This window comes from Anomaloglossus baeobatrachus, chromosome 2 (genome assembly GCF_048569485.1).
Source record: "Anomaloglossus baeobatrachus isolate aAnoBae1 chromosome 2, aAnoBae1.hap1, whole genome shotgun sequence".
NCBI lineage: Eukaryota > Metazoa > Chordata > Amphibia > Anura > Aromobatidae > Anomaloglossus > Anomaloglossus baeobatrachus.
This window is the reverse complement of record NC_134354.1, coordinates 462,620,693-462,638,490: the sequence shown is the minus strand read 5'-3', so window position 1 is coordinate 462,638,490 and position 17,798 is coordinate 462,620,693. Positions and strand designations below refer to the sequence as shown.

At 43.4% G+C, this 17,798-nt stretch overlaps 1 protein-coding gene across 2 annotated transcripts in view; it reads right to left on the bottom strand.

Annotated features, from left to right (window-relative positions):
• Positions 1-6,584: 6,584 nt before the first annotated feature.
• LOC142291653 (merlin-like) overlaps positions 6,585-17,798 on the bottom strand; it is a 121,864-nt gene continuing 110,650 nt past the window's right edge. Inside the window, exons 15-19 of one of the 2 annotated variants that reach the window (XM_075336331.1) lie at positions 16,643-16,758; positions 12,463-12,613; positions 12,154-12,333; positions 10,523-10,590; positions 6,585-8,778 (exon numbers count right to left, since the gene is read on the bottom strand). In XM_075336331.1, coding sequence (XP_075192446.1) covers positions 10,555-10,590; positions 12,154-12,333; positions 12,463-12,613; positions 16,643-16,758 — 483 coding nt within the window. In that variant the 3' untranslated portion in view covers positions 6,585-8,778; positions 10,523-10,554. Of the gene's footprint in view, positions 8,779-10,521; positions 10,591-12,153; positions 12,334-12,462; positions 12,614-16,642; positions 16,759-17,798 lie in introns of those variants that run through there. The other variant, XM_075336332.1, reaches the window with a different exon arrangement.

Here is a 17,798-nt window from a genome sequence, read left to right as displayed (position 1 = left end):
CCCCTTAATACACAGACAACCCATATATGGTGGAAAACTTCTGTTTTGGGCACACGGCAGGGCTCAAAAGGGAACCAATGCCATTACACTATTGGGAGCGCAAAATGTGCTGTAATAGATAACAGATGCCATGTTGCATTTTCAGAGCCCTCAATGTGCCTACACAGTGGAAACCCCCCACAAGTGACCACATTTTAAAAAGTACAACCCCTCAAGGAATTTATCTAGAGGTGTGATGAACACCTTCAACCCCCAGGTGCTTCCCAGAATTTTATAATGTTAAGCCATTAAAATAAGAAATTTTTTTTTCTTACAAAAATATTGCTTTAGCCACCAAATTTTTCCCGTATACAGTGGTACCTCGCTTAACGAGTAACCCACTTAATCGAAATTCTCGTTAACAAGCAAAGCTTTCTGTAAATTTGTAACTCTCTTTACGAGAAAGCTTTGCTGTACGAGCAAAATCCTAACTGCACACACTTCCGGTTCCGTCCATCCACCGCGCTCTAACCCGCACTTGCAGTCCACACAAACACAAACATACACGCACTCACACACATACAGTATTATGCTCACCTTACCTTCCGTTCCACCGCCGGGCTCATGGTTCTTGTATTTTCCGGGTACATCGCGGCGAACTACAAGTACCATGAGGCCGGCGGTGGAACGGAAGGTAAGGTGAGCATATAATATCTGTACCTTCCGTTTCATCGCCAGCCTCCTGGGTCTTGTAGTGCGCCGCTCCGCTCTGCTCCTCTCCACTCCAGGCATCGGCATCCATAGCAACGAAGCAGGAACTTCCTGGTTCCTGTCACCGCTTGTCAAAGGCAGCACGCTGGCCAATCAGAGGCAAGCGGCTCTGCCTTTGACGTCAGCGCTCTGGCAGGAAGTTCTGCCCTAGTCGTTATGGTTACCTGATACACGGCCCGCACCGGAGAACAGCAAGTCCCAGGAGACCGGCGATGGAACGGAAGGTAAGGTGAGCATATAATGTGTTTGTGCATGTGTGGAGTGATAGAATAGGGGACCAGGATGGGACATTTAAACACATTGTGGAACGAATTGTCAGCATTGCAATGATTTCCTATGGGAAATCTTGCTCTGCTGAACGAGTAACTTGATTAACATGCACAGTCCCAGAACGGATTGTTCTCGTTAAGCAAGGTACCACTGTACTATGTAGCAGAATGAATGTTGTCATTCAAAAGTACATGTCCACCAAAAACACAAACCATCATACGGCTATATTGTCATAAGAATAAAAATTATGGCTCTTGAAAGAAGGGGAAGAAAAACGAAATATTACCCCTGAAATGAAGGGGTTTAGATGTACAGCAGGTGAAAATGTATATCTAAATGTAAGTGGTTTAGGAGACTTTGTCTTAGGCTATGGGTTTTTTTTTGGTTTTTTTATGAAAAAGTATCTTACTTTTAATTTTCTTATCTATTTAATGTCGCAATGTAATTTTTGTTTCTCCTATACTTTAACCCCATAGCGACGGCCTAACGTCTCAAGACGTCGGAAAAACAGGGTACTTATTCTGTTCCGACGTCTTGAGACGTCAGGCCGGAAAAACCCTGTAGCGCCCCCCAGTGACGAAAAATCTCGGGGGTTTCAGCTACCGGGGGTAGCTGAGACCCCCCAGATTATGAATCGGGGTGTTTTTTATGCACCCCGTTAATGCGATCGCCGGTATACACCGTATACCGGCGACAACATAAAAAAAAAAAAAATGGCTGGTAAAATCTATTTATTTCTCATCTGACGTGATCAAACATGTCAGATGAGAAATAAATGTGAGCCCTTAGTGCCCCCAAAGCCCCCGGTACCGGAGAAATCCATCCAACACCCCCCCCCCCCGGAAAATCCAAGATGGCGCCGACGCGCGCTGAAAACTCCCGCCGCCGCCGGCTCTGCATTCATTTCCCTCCGATCTGAAATGATCAAACATTTCAGATCGGAGGGAAATGTCCCCCTCCTGACCTCTCCTCCGGTACACCGGAGCTCTTTGGTCCCTGGAGCCCCCTCCAGTTCTTCAGAGCCCCCCTCCGGAGCGTGCAAGATGGCGCCGACGCGCGCTGAAAACTGCCGCCGCCGGCTCTGCATTCATTTCCCTCCGATCTGAAATGATCAAACATTTCAGATCGGAGGGAAATGTCCTCCCCCTGACCCCTCCTCCGGTCCACCGGAGCCCTCTGGTCACCGGAGCCCCCTCCGGGTCTCCAGAGCCACCTCTCCTCCCCCGCATTCATTCTGCTCTTTCTGCCGCATGTGACAAGTCACATGCGGCAGAAAGGTGTCCCCAGGTCCCACTAGGTCACCCCCCATCACCCCCCCCCCCCCAGTCATACGTTACCTGTCTGGTGATCCGTCCCGCGATCACGCCGCCTCCTTCTTGAATGCTGACGGCGCATGCGCAGACAGCGGCTGTCAGCTGGATTCCTCCCCCGGTCCACAGTGGAGCAGCCTGTGCATCAGCGACGTCAGTCTTGCAGGGACGCTGACGTCGCTGATGCACAGGCTGCTCCACTGTGGACCGGGGGAGAGTGAGTGCAGTAATCAGCAGTCTCTCCATGTGAGGAGTGTGGTCCTCACATGGAGAGACTGCTGTTCCAGAAAATGGGGGGTACGTTCTGTGAGCGTGCCCCTCATATTCTGGAATGAGGTTACTGCAGGTCACTCTGCCCTATGTTGGACCGGGGCAGTGTGAGTGCAGTATTCTCAGATTACTGCACCCACACTGCTCATGGAGAGCTTGCTCTTCCAGAAAATGGGGGATATGTTCCCTGAACGTGCCCCCCATATTCTAGAAGATCCAGAGTCGGCGTGGGACCTCACGGATTACAGCGGATTACAGCGACCGTAATTTCTTTATTTTCAATAAATTGGGGAAAGAGGAATGTTTCGGGGAGTTTTTTTTTTCAAATAAATTTTTTTTTTGTCTTTTTTTTTTTGTCTATTACTTGACTGGGTTAGTGATGTCGGGTATCTGTTTAGATGCCGTGACATCACTAACCCCAGGGCTTGATGCCAGGTGACATTACAGCTGGTATCAACCCCATATATTACCCCGTCTGCCACCGCACCAGGGCGCGGGATGAGCTGGGGCGAAGCGCCAGGATTGGCGCATCTAATGGATGCGCCACTTCTGGGGCGGCTGCGGCCTGCTATTTTTAGGCTGGGAAGAGTCCAATAACCATGGCTCTTCCCACCCTGAGAATACCAGACCCCAGCTGTCCGCTTCACCTTGGCTGGTGATCTAATTTGGGGGGGACCCCACGTTTTTTTTTTTTAAAAAAAAACGCCTGGGGAGCCCTCCAAATTGATCACCAGCCAAGGTGAAGCTGTCAGCTGTGGTTTGCAGGCTACAGCTGTCTGCTTTACCCTAGCTGGCTATCAAAAATGGGGGGGACCCCACGTCGTTTATTTTAATTTATTATTTTTTTGGGGGGCTAAATACAAGGCTAGGCACCCTTTAGTGCCACATGAAAGGCACTAAAGGGCGCCAGCTTAGAATATGCAGGGGGTGGGACGTTATATATGTTTGACATGTATCCATTCATCCATTGTAGCATTTTAGGCTGTGCGCCCACAATCGGGATTTGCAGCGTTTTGGGCGCAGAGTGTTTTCCCTGTGTCCATAACGCTGCATTGTGCAGTAGAAGCACAGTGGAAGGATTTTTAGAAATCCCATGCCCAATGTGCTTGCCCAATGTGCTTCTTTTCTCCGCCACATAAACTGACCTGTGGCGCAGCTTCCCGAGCCTCAGCATGTCAATTTATGCTGCAGAGATGAGTGTTCTCTGCAGGTAGCATAGAGCTCCACAGCGGCCTGAACCCAAATCGTGGGCATGGGCAGCTGCGTTCTCCCGTGGACAACACTCACATCTCTGCAGGAGGCTGACACTGTGTACTAGACGCCGTGTCGCTGGCTCATGGCCACATAGCCTAAAAGTGAGACATTGGTTGCTACAGCAACATTTTTGTGAAGTACCTGTGGATTCAAAATGCTTATTATACTCCTGAATAAAATCCAGTTTCCAAAATGGGGTCACTTGTGGGGGTTTCTAATGTATAGGTACCCAAGGGGCCCTGCAAATGTGACATGGTGCCCGCAATTTATTTCAACTTTTCCAGAATTCAAATGGTGCTGCTTCCATTCCAAGCCCTCCCATTTATCCAAACAGAGGTTTTTGGCCACATGTGGGGTATCCCTGTGCTCATAAGACATTGGATAACAACCTGTTGGGTCCACGGTTTGTTGTTGTCTCTTGAAAAAGTGAGAAATTTGATGCTGAAGCAACATTTTTGTGAAAAAAATGAAAATTTTCAATATGGCAACCTAAGCTTATCAAATTCTGTGAAGTATTCGTGGATTCATACTGCTCACTATACACCTAGATAAAAGCCTTGAGGTGTCTTGTTTCCAGAATGGAGTCACTTGTGGGGGACCTCCACTGTTTAGGCACCTCAGGGGCTCTCCAAATGCAACCTGGCGTCCGCTATTGATTCCAGCCAATTTTGCAGTCAAATGGCACTCCTTCCCTTCCGAGCCCTGCCATGCGCCCAAACAGTTGATTTCCACCACATATAAGGTATCGCCAAACTCAGGAGAAATTGCACAATAAATGTTATGCTGAATTTTTTCCTTTTACTCTTGTAAAAAAAAAGCTACCTGGTTGAAATAACAATTTTGTGGTAAAATTTTTTTTTTTTTTTTTTCATGGCTCAACGTTATAAAATTCTGTGAAGCACCTGGGGGTTCAGGGTACTCACCAAACATCTAGATAAATTCCTTGAGGGGCCTAGTTTCCAAAATGGGGTCACTTGTGTGGGGTTTCTGCTGTTTAGGTACCTTAGGGGTCCTCCAAATGTGACATGGTGCCCGCAATCTTTTTCAGCCAAATTTCCTTTCCAAAATTCAAATATTGCTCCTTTCGTTCCAAGCCCTCCCATTTGTCCAAACAAAGGTTTCAGACCACATGTGAGGTATCACCGCGCTCATAAAAAAGTGGTTAACAAACCTTGAGGTCAAATTTTTGGAATTACCTCTTGAAAAAGTGAGAAAATTGATGCTAAAGCAACATTTTTGAGAAAATTATTAAAATGTTCAATATGACAACGTAACGTTAACAAAATCTGTGAAGTACCTGTGGATCTAAAATGCTCACTATACCCCTAGATAGAAGCCTTGAGGGGTCTAGTTTCCAAAATGGTGTCACTTGTGAGGGGTTTCTTCTGTTTAGGTACCTTAGCGGACCTGTAAATGCAACATGGTGCCCGCAATCTATTTCAGCCAAATTTGCTTTCCAAAATTCAAATATTGCTCCTTCTGTTCCGAGCCCTCCCATTTGTCCAAACAGAGGTTTCTGACCACATGTGGGGTATCGGTGCACTCATAAGAAAGTGGGGAACAAGTTTTGGGGTCCATTTTGTTGTGTTAGGTCTTCTAAAAGTGAATAAATTTGGGTTAGAGCAACATTTTTAGGTAAAATTTAATTTTTGCTTTTTTTCATTCCACATTGCTTTTGTTCATGTGAAGCACCTGAAGGGTTAATAAACTTCTTGAATGTGGTTTTGAGTACTTTGGGGGGTGCAGTTTTTAGAATGGTGTCACTTTTGGGTATTTTCTGTCATCTAGGCCTATTGAAGTCACTTCAAATGTGATGTGGTCCCTAAAAAAATGGTTTTGTAAATTTTGATGTAAAAATGAGAAATCGCTGATAAACTTTGAACCCCTCTAACTTCCTAACAAAAAAAAATTTTGTTTCCAAAATTGTGCTGATGTAAAGTAGACATGTGGGAAATGTTATTTATTAACTATTTTGTGTCACAGAAATCTCTGGTTTAACGGTATAAAAATTCAAAAGTTGAAAATTGCTAAATTTTCAAAATTTTTGCCAATATTCAATTTTTTTCTTCAATAAACGCAAAAAATATTGTCCTAAATTTGGTACTAACATGAAGTCCAATATGTGATGAAAAAACAATCTCAGAATCACCGGGATCCGTTGAAGCGTTCCAGAGTTATAACCTCATGAAGTGACACTGGTCAGAATTGCAAAATTTGGTCTGGTCATTAAGGTGAAAATTAGCTCCGTCACTAAGGGGTTAATTAAAAAGTGTCTATCCTTCCCTCGCTACTCTAAATACTCTAAAGCTGCTTTTTACAATACTAGCGAATCTGATGCACAGGCAAAGGGGTTTTTTTTCTTGACAGAATTTGGAAACTATAGTTTTGTTTTGTTTTTTTTTTTACATTGCACCATGTCAATTTCATTCAGCATTTTTGCAGTGTTTTCTTTTTCACCCATAGAAAGCAATGAGAAAGTATAAAAAAAAAAACAACCGTGTTTTTTGTGGGTTTTTTTGCTATGTAGTATTAAGATGAATAACCCTAAGTTTATTAAACACAAACTGTAGATAAAAAAAAACCCACATGTAATCTGCACCCAAGAAATGCTGCACAATGGGTGCTTTGAACACAACATATTATTTTTTGACAAGAGCAGTTTTTGGCTGCAGGAAAAATGCTGGGTGTGAAGATAGCCTTAACTAATAAATAAGGCTCGACCCACCTGATTTCAGGATCCTCTTTATTTTAAAGGTGTGTAACAATAGAACACAATTTAATCAAATTATAACTTTATATAAACATTTTATTAAAATCGTATTGCCAAGAATAAGCGAATCCATCTGTATTTGTTAACTTCCTGCAGTTATTGGACATGTCCTACCGTAGTTAAGTCACTGACTTTTATAGCCATTACAATGTAGGCGGCATGAGCCACCGAGCTCAAAGATTGGCTGAAGCGTTGATATATACTGCGGTCTTGATATTACTGGTGCAGCTGTGGCACCCTTGAGGCTTCAGTCGCCACAGGGTACTGCACCTCACTTAAGGAGCAGTATTCATCTCGGGGTAAGGAAGGGGTTAATCACCGGGGTTTCTACATTTCACTTAGGTACCTTCTCACTAGGGACTGGACTAGGGGAGGCTGGGGGTGGCCATCACGAGGCATGTGACTTTCCCGGTCACTAGGACAACCACCTGGGGGGCGGGCACCACTTGGGGTAGAAGTAGGAGCAACCTTTACACAATCTCCAGTAAAGTCGGGACTACAGTTCTGGCAACATGACACTACTTTCTTTCTTCACGAAGCCTGTGATTTGGTGCAGGAAGCTCAGCCCATGTTCCTCACTTCGGAAGGGGCATCCCTTGGGAAAGGACACTTTCAAATACCGATGGCTACCTCTAACTTATCTGGGTATCGGCTGGAGACCGGCACCTCCGGGCAACCTAAGGACAGTGAGTAAAGACCTTGAACCGCAACTGCTGTGTCAGCCCATCATTGCCGTCACCCCGCACTCCGTCGCCAACGGCCACTACCACCAGCATCATCCTCCCTCGGGGCTAGCTTCACCTGCGGGAAGCTGAGCCATCCTAGCTGTGACACCATCCGCCCCAGAAGACAGCGACCTCAGCGGCGGCTAATCCCTGGCCGCATACCCCAGGTGACGTCCCGAGACAACTACTACTCCCAATATCCTCAACCCCGTCATCATCACCCAACATCCTCATCCCATCATCCATCGCATTTTGGTGTACACCTCGGGGCCACGAAGCCGGGCAGGGCCACCCGTGACATCCAAGACCCGACATCACCAGTTCGGCGATAAGTATTCCAACCCCTGCCCCGTGGGTGCTACACAGCCAAAACACAAACACTGGAGCATCAGCAGAGATCCAGCGCTGGATTCGGGGAGTGTAAAAACAACCTAAATGTGTGTTTTACAAAGCATGAAGTTCTACTGCCACAAGTTTTTTGAAAGTGGAAAATCCGTATTAAACAGTAGAGATGAGCGAACCTGAGGATCGGTTTTCGAACCGAACACCAATCTTAAAAAAAAACAGGGTTTGGGTTTGGAGATTGGGTGCTTTAAGTTAACTCGCACAAGCAATTCTATGCTCAGGTACGCTTGGCGCTTATCCCTGTGCGAGCCGCTTACAGTGTTTGAACAGCGCACACGGGGTAACAAAAGCGTGATCACGTGGTGTGTACCAAAAAAAAAGAAAATTGAAAATCCCTCCCATCCTCCCACGGAAGTGATCTGATTATGGCTGACTGTATGTGGGCAGAGACTCAAACTGCCAATCAGTGTTTCCAACCCTCCTCGGGCCAAGTTCAGACACATGGAGGTTTGGTTCATTTGCTGCCAGCGAACTGAACTTCCAAAGGTTTGCTCATCTTTATTAAAAAGGATCTTTCACTGAGTTTTTTCTGTTGTTTTTTTTTCCCTCATTTAAACTGACAACCTCCTCCAATTCTTGTTTATCCATGAAATAGTATTGTGTCCCTCAATAATGGACACATTTTCCCTTCAACCAACTAGCGTGTACCACAGAACTTCCTTGTGGGCACGGTGTGTTTTTTTGCTAGGGTCAGAGTAGAAAAATGTGAATTTTCAGTGACATGACTTTGTCAAGAACTTACGACAATGAACTCTATACAGTCATGTTTATTTTCTGTAAATTGGCTTTTTGCACATTTTTTATATATCGGGTACATTTAACGTCTAGTCCACAAAATAAGACTTAAGTGTTGAAATGGCACTATTTACACTTTGTACAATTTAAGAATTAAAGTCTTTTCCTATGGTGTAAGTTTTAGTCAACTACACTTTTTACTCCAAATTACTGATGAACTTTTCTTATTTCCTGTAATGCACCAACTCAATCAAAAAGAGATGTATGGCTTCGGTGGAAATTTTTCTTCCTGCAATAAAATACATTATAATATATTAAACAATATTACAATATATTAAACATGTCATTATAAAACTTTAGTCTAAGCAATGGCATACTAAAGACTATATGTAATGATCAAATTGCTTAATGCAAACGACAGTAAAGTCTGGGATATTTCAAATGTAGGCAGGTTTGTACCTGAAGCATTTGTCTATTTAGGTATGGATCCACTTCCATAATAAATCAGTGGCGGACATTAACAGTGAAGGGCCACTAAGCGGGATGTGTCAGGGCCCATCGCCTTTACATGTGTCACTTATTGAGCTGCTTGCTGTAGTTTCAATAAAATCATTGTTTTAATTAGCAGAAAATTATCTCTAGAGCACCAACAAACCTGCTGCCATGTAGTTCTCCATAATCATCAGCTCTTTATATCTTTGTTGTCACTACTGATTGGCAGCTTTTTGTGCAAAGTCTACACAGAAATCAGTGTTGTGAGCGGTGTTCTACAGAAATCATGAATCAGACAAATGGCAGACGTGCAGCAGATAAAACAGGGATTTTATCAAACCGCAGCAAGCAGCCCAATTAAGTTCTATGTAATAATAAGAAATGACACAGGGCAAAAGTATTGAACGCATGAAAGAAAGATGCAAAATGCCATGGAAACTTATGACACCAACTGAAATGTATAATTAATTAGAAAGCAATCCTGCCACTTAGTGAAAAGTAATACCAGCTGGTTCAACTGATGGCCAATAAAAGCTGTCTCATTACCAAGGTGCTACACAAGAAACATCTCATGATGGGTAAAACAAGTGAGTTGTCTCAAGACCTTTGTAACCTTATGGCTGCAAAACATACTGATGGCATTGGTCACTACTGAAGTGTACAATGAGCACTGTTGAGGCTATAATCCGGAAGAACATCATTTCACCATAAACTGGCCACAATCAGGTGCTTCTGGCAAGATTTTAGACAGTGCAGTGAAAATAATTATGAGAACAGTTGTCCAAGAATCAATAACCACACATGGAGAGCTACAGAAAGACCTGGATTCAGCAGGTGTAATTGTTTCAAAGAAAATAATAAGTAATGTCCATGGTCTGAATGCATGCATACCATGCCAAACTCCATTGCTGAACAAAAAGCATGTTCAGGCATGTTTGACATGCTCAAAAACATTTAGACAAGAATGTGAAAAACTCAGAATATAGTCTGGTCAGATGAGACCACAATTAAACTCTTTGGATGCCATAATGTACACTATGTTTGGAGGTCAAAAGGCACTGCATGTCACTCAAAAAACACCACACCAACAGTGAAGTTTGAAGGTAGGAATATCATGTTTGGGGCAGTTTTTCAACCTATGGCACTCACAAACTTTATATAATTGAACAAAGGATGAATGGACAATTGTCCCGAGACATTCTTGATAAAAAAAAAATCTGCTGTCATAAACCAGAATGATGAAAATGAAATAAGGGTGGACATTTCAGCAAGACAATGATCCCAAACAAGACAATGATCCCAAACAAGACAATGATCCCAAACAAGCAAAGAAACTATTGGTTTCAGATAAGATAAAGCTGCTAAAATGGCCCAGACAATCACCTGATCTGAATCCAATAGCAAATACAGTATATGAAAGGAACTAAAGCTCGGAGTTCATAGAAGGAGCCCACAGGACCACTTTAAAGCAAATTACAGGTTTGTTGTGTCTGACAAAGTGTTCAGTATTGTCAGATAAGGAAAAACACTGAAATACTCACCAGTTTAGAAATGTTCTTTGCACTAGGAATCTTTAAATATATATGATGTCTAAGTCACATTTCTCTACCTATAATGATGAAAGAATACATTTATTATACTAAAATCTGAATTTCATTGTTTAAAGTGGTATTGCAAGATTTTCAAGACTACACTGCATGTGAACACTGCAACCAATCACTGGGCTTAAGGCCGCTTTACACGCTGCGATATCGTGACCGATATCGCTAGCGTGCGTACCCGCCCCCATCAGTTGTGCAACATGGGCAAATCACTGCCCATGGCGCACAACATCACGCGGACCACTTACCTGCCTACCAACGTGGCTGTGCCCGGCGAACCGCCTCCTTTCTAAGGGGGCGGTTCGTTCAGCGTCACAGCGACGTCACAGCAGCATCACTGAACCGCCGCCCAATAGAAGCAGAGGGGCAGAGATGAGCGGGACGTAACATCCCGCCCATCTTCTTCCTTCCTCATTGCCGGCGGCCGCAGGTAAGGTGAGGTTCCTCGTTCCTGCGGTGTTACACATAGCGATGTGTGCTGCCGCAGGAGCGACGAACTACTTCATACACCGATCAGCAGCGATATTTGAGAATGGACCCCCATGTCACCGATGAGCGATTTTGAACGTTTTTGCGACGATTCAAAATCGCTCATAGGTGTCACACGCAAAGACATCGCTAAAGCGACCGGATGTGCGTCACAAATTCCGTGACCCCAACGAGATCGCTCTCGCTCGGGCGATGTCGCAGCGTGTAAAGCCCGCTTTAGGGGTACTTTACATGCTGCAACATTGCTGCCGATATATCGTCGGGGTTACGTCGTTAGTGACGCACATCCGGAGCCGGTAGCGACATCGCAGTGTGTAACACAAATGAGTGACGATCAATGAGTGCAAAAACGTGCAAAATCGTTGCTCGTTGACACGTCGTTCATGTCCATAATATCGGTGCTGCTGCAGGTACGATGTTGTTTGTCGTTCCTGCGGCAGCACACATCGCTATGTGTGACGCCGCTGGAACGACAAACATATCCTTACCTCTGACCACCGGAAAAGGAGGAAGGAAGGAGGTGGGCGGCATTTTCCGGCCGCTCATCTCCGCCCCTCCTTTTTTATTGGGCGGCGGTTCAGTGACGCTGCTGTGACGTCACTGTGACGCTGAACGAACCGCCCCCTTAGAAAGGAGGAGGTTCGCCAGTCATAGCGACATCGCAGACCAGGTATGTGCGTGTGACGCTGCCGAGGGGATAATGTTCGCTACGGCAGCGATCACCATATATCGGCCAGGCGACGGGGGTGGGTGCAATCGCGCTCGACATAAATGCTAGCGATGTCGCAGGGTGTAAAGTACCCCTTAGCAGTGATGCCAAATTTAGTTGTTAGGAGACCTCTGAGCTCAGAGACAGGCTGCTGTAGCTGAGATGTTACTGCTGCAACCTGTGATGAGTGAGTAAAGCTTGTTTTATTAGTTTTTCAGTGGGATTTCATAAAGAATAAACTACTTTAAAGGGTTTTTATAAAAGCGATTGTATAAGTGCCTTCGAAGAAAATTGCTGGTAATTGCTTATACTGGTTATTTGTCCCTTTTATGTAACGTTTATGTCAACAAACTAAAGCGATGGCCACCTTTACCTTCCTGGCATTCTGTTGGTTTTCCCTTCCATTCATGCTGCTAGGTAATGTGTGCACCATCCGGACAGGAGCACTATAGGGAACCCGATCAGCTTCTTTACAACTATGAATTGTGCCAACTGGGGAAATATAGTAAGGACTTGCTGGTTCCCTCTGGTATGCTTGTGGTAGGAAAGTATCCTTGAAAAATAAAACCAGACAACTTATTAAAGGGATCAAGGACAATGATGGTTTATTGTTAGGTCATAAGGATTCATCGGTAGGGGTTTGACCAAGGTCTATGTCTGTAAAAGATTAGGGTGGACTTACACTGCCATGCATATTATATCTGAATCTTTGGTTGCTGTTCCAGGGGCACGTATTATTCATATGCTGGTCCTCTTGTTTTAAGGCCTGAATTTCTAATTTCAGCTCATTTAGCTGATTTTCAAGTCGTTTACTCTTTTCAAGGTACTCCATCCTGCATGAAACAACAATAAAACATAAAAAAAATTTTTTAAAGTGAACTTGTAAGTTGATTTATCATGACTGCAGCTAGGGAGGGAAATAGGAGTGCTGTCAAGGCCAAACAGATGCTAGTGGTAGGGGACTCTATAATTAGATGGACAGACAGGGTCATCTGTCACCGAGACCGTGAATACCAAACAGTATGTTGCCTGCCGGGTGCTTGGGTTCCGCATATTGCAGATTGGATAAGCAGAGTGCTGGGAGGGGCTGAGGAAACCCCAGCAGTTATGGTGCACATTGATACTAATAACAAAGTTAGAGGGAGGTTGAAGGTCTTTAAAAATTATTACAGGGAACTAGTAGGTGAACTAAAGTCCAGGACCTCCAATGTGGTGTTTTCAGAGACACTACTGGTGTCACAAGCATCACTAGAAAGACAGCGGGAGATGACGAAGATAAATAAATGGCTTAGAAATTGGTGCTGGAAGGAGGGGTTTGGGTTCATGGAGAACTGGTCTTCAAGCTCTATGGTTGGGACTGGATAAAGCTGGGTGAAAAATGGTTAGATGGATGGTGGAGCGTTTAAACAAGAATGTGGGGAGAGGGAAGGTAGTTGTACAAAAACGAGGATAGAGTAGACAGAGAGAATGAGACAGTAGGGGTCAATGAGGGGGGTTGGAACATGCTAGAAAAGTAGGGAGTTGAGTAGGAGTAATAAAAATGCTAATAGTATTAAATGTCTGCTGGCAAATGCAAAAAGTCTTGCAAACAAAATGCATGAACTGGAGACTCTTATGGCAACTACAAATTATGATGTGGTGGGCATTACGGAACCCTAACTGGATGAGAGCCATTACTGGATGACAAACGTAGAGGGTTACACCACATTCAGAAAGGACAGGAAAGAAAAAACAGGTTGAGGAGTGTTGTGTATATTTATCAATTTTAATTTAAGACCTGAGCTCAATGGCGACATTGGGGGGAGCTGCAACAATGTAGAGTCAGTATAAATAAATGTACACAGGGAGGACAATAATGGAAAGCTGGAAATTACAGTTTTCTATAAACCTCCTAATATAGATGAGCAGGTACAGGATGAAGTGCTGCAACAAATTAAAGGGGCAGCAAATAACAATAGGGTTCGTATTATGGGGGATTTTAACTATCTAGACATTCAATGGGACATAAAATCTTCTCAAAGTTGCAAGTTCTTATCTACATAATACAAGTAAACATAATAAAGCCCGTATTAGATGGGGCACAAATCGTGTGGAAAATCACAATATCGCTTGAAGCACAGTGATATTCGCAGTTTGTCATGGCTGTTAGCGATTGTATTATCGTTCGATTCTCACTTCAGTTTGCTTAAAAATCTCTTTTCAGGATAAAATTTCACCTTGAAATAAGTCACTACCACCTCATTATAAATACTTTTATTACTGACTAGAGACTTTCCATAGACCTCAAAAGCGATAATTCGAGTAAACACTTTTCACTCGTCAATCGTTAAAAAAAAATACCTGTCTAATGGGGCCTTTACCTTTCTCAGTTAGTAGATGAGCCAACCAGGAGAGATAATTTGCTAGATCTGGTCCTGTCAAATTGACCAGTTACAATTTCAGATCTACAGGTCCGGGAGCATTTTGGATGCAGCAACCATTATATGGTAGGTTTCAATGTAATATTCAATAAAACATTCAAAGAGAAAATGCAAAAACCTGGAATATTAGGAAAGCTGATTTCAACAAATTAAGGGAAGAGCTTAAATGTGTAGACTGGGACCATGGCATTGTAACATAATTAAGGGTGGAAGCACACCAGAAACGCGTTGATGCATTTGCTACTATAGCGGTTTTCTTGTGAATGTTTGATGTCCCGTGTACTTGAATTTTCCAAGTAATAATGAAGAAATTGTTCATTTGAGCTGGACCTTCCGCTTTCATTTTCACTTATAGTATTAGAAAGGGGGGGTCTCATAGATGCCTTTCATTACTAATCTAGATCTTAGTGGCAGCTGTGAGCTGTCATTAACCCCTAATATTACCCCAATTGTCACTGCACCAGGGCAATCGGCATGAGCGGGGTAAAGTGCCAGAATCGTTACATCTAATGGATGCAACAATTATGGGCGGCTGCAGGCTGCTATTTTTTGGCAATAACCATGGGCCTCCCCAACCTGAGAATACCAGCTCCCAGCTGTTGGGCTTTATCATGGATGGGTATCTAAATTGGGGGGGACCGCACTCAGGTTTTTTAAAAATTATTTATTTAAATAATTTTCAAAAAAGCCACATGGTATCCCTCTAATTTTGATACACAGCCAAGATAAATACACAGCTGGGGGCTGCAGCTTGTAGTCACGTGCTTTATCTGTGCTGGGTATCACAATATGGGGGTACCCTACGCAAATTTATTTTTACAATATAGGGACGCAGACAGCATGCATGATTCCAACCAATCACAGACCCCGTCGCACAGGGTGGGGGCACGGTTTGACTGCAACCAATCACATACGCCAGGATTGACAGTGGGCGGAGGAAACAGTGAATATGAGGGTTAATGAGTGGATGCGGAAGTAGTGTTACAGCCACGCGACAGACTCAGTAAGTAGAATGCTCCTGCTTTATTCAATACTTTCTTTTTTCTTTATTTTTTTTTAATTATCCAGTTGGCTGAATCCGAACAATTACATGGAGTTCCCTGACAGCTTTGTGTTTGGGGTCCATGCACAGACCCTAGCTGTCCAGTACGGACCCCAAACTTTATAGTTTGGGTTCGCCCATCACTATTAATGATTTTGTGGATGGGATTAAGAGTAAAGTGTCAGTCTTCGCTGACAACACCAAACTATGTAGGATATTAAAAACTGACCTTGATAGTACAATTTTGCGAGATAAGATCTCATGGTGGCAATGTATTGCTACCGCTCTAGGAGTCACTTGTAAGGCAACATCTAGAATATGGAATCCAGTTTTGGGCTCCACAGTTTTAAAAGGATATTCAGAAGTTAGAGTAAGTTCAAAAGTGGGCAACTAGAATATTGCAAGGGATGGAAGGCTTCCCATATGATGAGAGGTTGGAAAAGTTGGGCATATTTAGCTTATAATTGAGATCTCCTCTGAAACGTTTTTTTCTATGTATAAATACATGTGTGGTCAATATATGTAAAGGACTGGTACATGACTTATTCCTTCCAAAGACAATACTAAGAGCCAGGGGCACTAACTATGGGTGGAAGAAAGGCAATTCTGGCAGCTAACTAGGAAAGGGTTCTTTACAGTTAGAGCAGTCAGATTGTGGAATGCCCTACCACAAGAGATAGTAATCGCAGACACTATAACAACGTTTGAGAAAAGGCTGAATGATTTCCTCAATACATATAACATTGTCGGTTATAGATAATTTAGTGACTAAAATGTATAATTGGTGGAGGAAGATAGAACTAGATGGACCTAGTTTTTTTTCAACCTATGTAACTATGTATTTTTAATCTCCAATAAAATTTGTTATATTTGACCTTATCGGTTTTCTTAGAATTTTTTTTGTTCTAAAATGTTGGTGCCTACTCATATAGTCAGTAGACTTATTTTATAATTTGATTTTTTTTTTTTCAGTCATGATCATTTGTGTTACTTTAATTCTGCTGTTGTTTTCTTTTTGTTTGTTTTTCTATAAAAAAAAATCTGACTTGCATTTTCAGTGGCTTTTGGCCTTGTATTTGTAGCTAATCTGTGTGTTTCCATATAGAATCTCCTTCAGTAAGCGACATGTCACTTATTGAACAGTATATGAAAATGCGAATATCCCCAAAAAAAGGGAACAGGAAAGAAATGAAAAGAGGATAGTCATTTTTCTAGGAGAGGTGCATTTTGAGGTGTAGAAAGAACCCAATTGCTATGACTAAAATGGAAGTGGGAGTATATATGAATAGTTCATAGAAATAACTCTAATATGAAATAACAGCATGGGTGATGTATGCAGCTACAGTATATCTATATATTGAGAACAAGCACGATGAGTGTAGGCTAACTACCCAACATACCTCTCCCTTTCTATTTCCAGTGATAACCTCTTGTATTCAGTATCTACATCTTGTCGTAGCATTTTATTGTCATTGCCATTTTCTGAAGTATCTTGTGGAAGAACTTTTGCGGACAGCTAAAATAATAAAAATAATACATGATTTTTTCTTAGTATAATAATGAGAAATTTACAAGCAATATCATGATGGAAATACCAGGATAATTGTTAACAGAAAATACCTACTTAAGGCCCTGTGCGCACTGGAAAACGGAATTTTCTTAAGAAAATTCCGCAGGGTCTGAAAGATTACCAAAATACCACAATGTTTGTCTGCTATTTCATCCTTCTTCTCTGCACGATTCCTAAAACTTAACATGGACAAAACAGAGTTCATTGTCTTTCCTCCTCCTCACTCATCTCCTCCAACAAGCCTTTCCATCAAACTTGATGGTTGCTCACTCACCCCAGTCTCACAAGCTCGTTGCCTTGGAGTGACCCTCGACTCTGCTCTATCCTTCAAGCCACACATCCAAGCCCTCTTCACCTCATGCCGATTACAACTCAAAAATATCTCCCGGATCCGTGCTTTTCTTAACCAAGAATCTGCAAAAACATTAGTGCATGCCCTCATCATCTCCCGCCTCAACTACTGCAACCTCCTGCTCTCTGGCCTCCCTTCCAACACTCTTGCACCCCTCCAATCTATCCTAAACTCTGCAGCCCGCTTAATCCACCTCTCCCCTCGCTACTCCCCAGCCTCGCCACTCTGCCAATCCCTTCACTGGCTTCCCATCGCCCAACGACTCCAGTTCAAAACATTAACCATGACATACAAAGCCATGCACAACCTGTCTCCTCCCTACATCTGTGACCTAGTCTCCCAGTACCTACCTGCACGCAACCTTAGATCCTCACAAGATCTCCTTCTCTGCTCCTCTCTTATCTCCTCTTCCCACAATCGTGTACAAGATTTCTCCCGTGCATCCCCCATACTCTGGAACGCTCTACCTCAGCACATCAGACTCTCCCCTACCGTGGAAAGCTTCAAGAGGAACCTCAAGACCCACCTCTTCCAACAAGCCTACAACCTACAATAGCCCTCAGCCCAGTAGACCACTGCGCAACCAGCTCTGTCCTCACCTATTGTACCATCACCCATTCCCTGTAGACTGTGA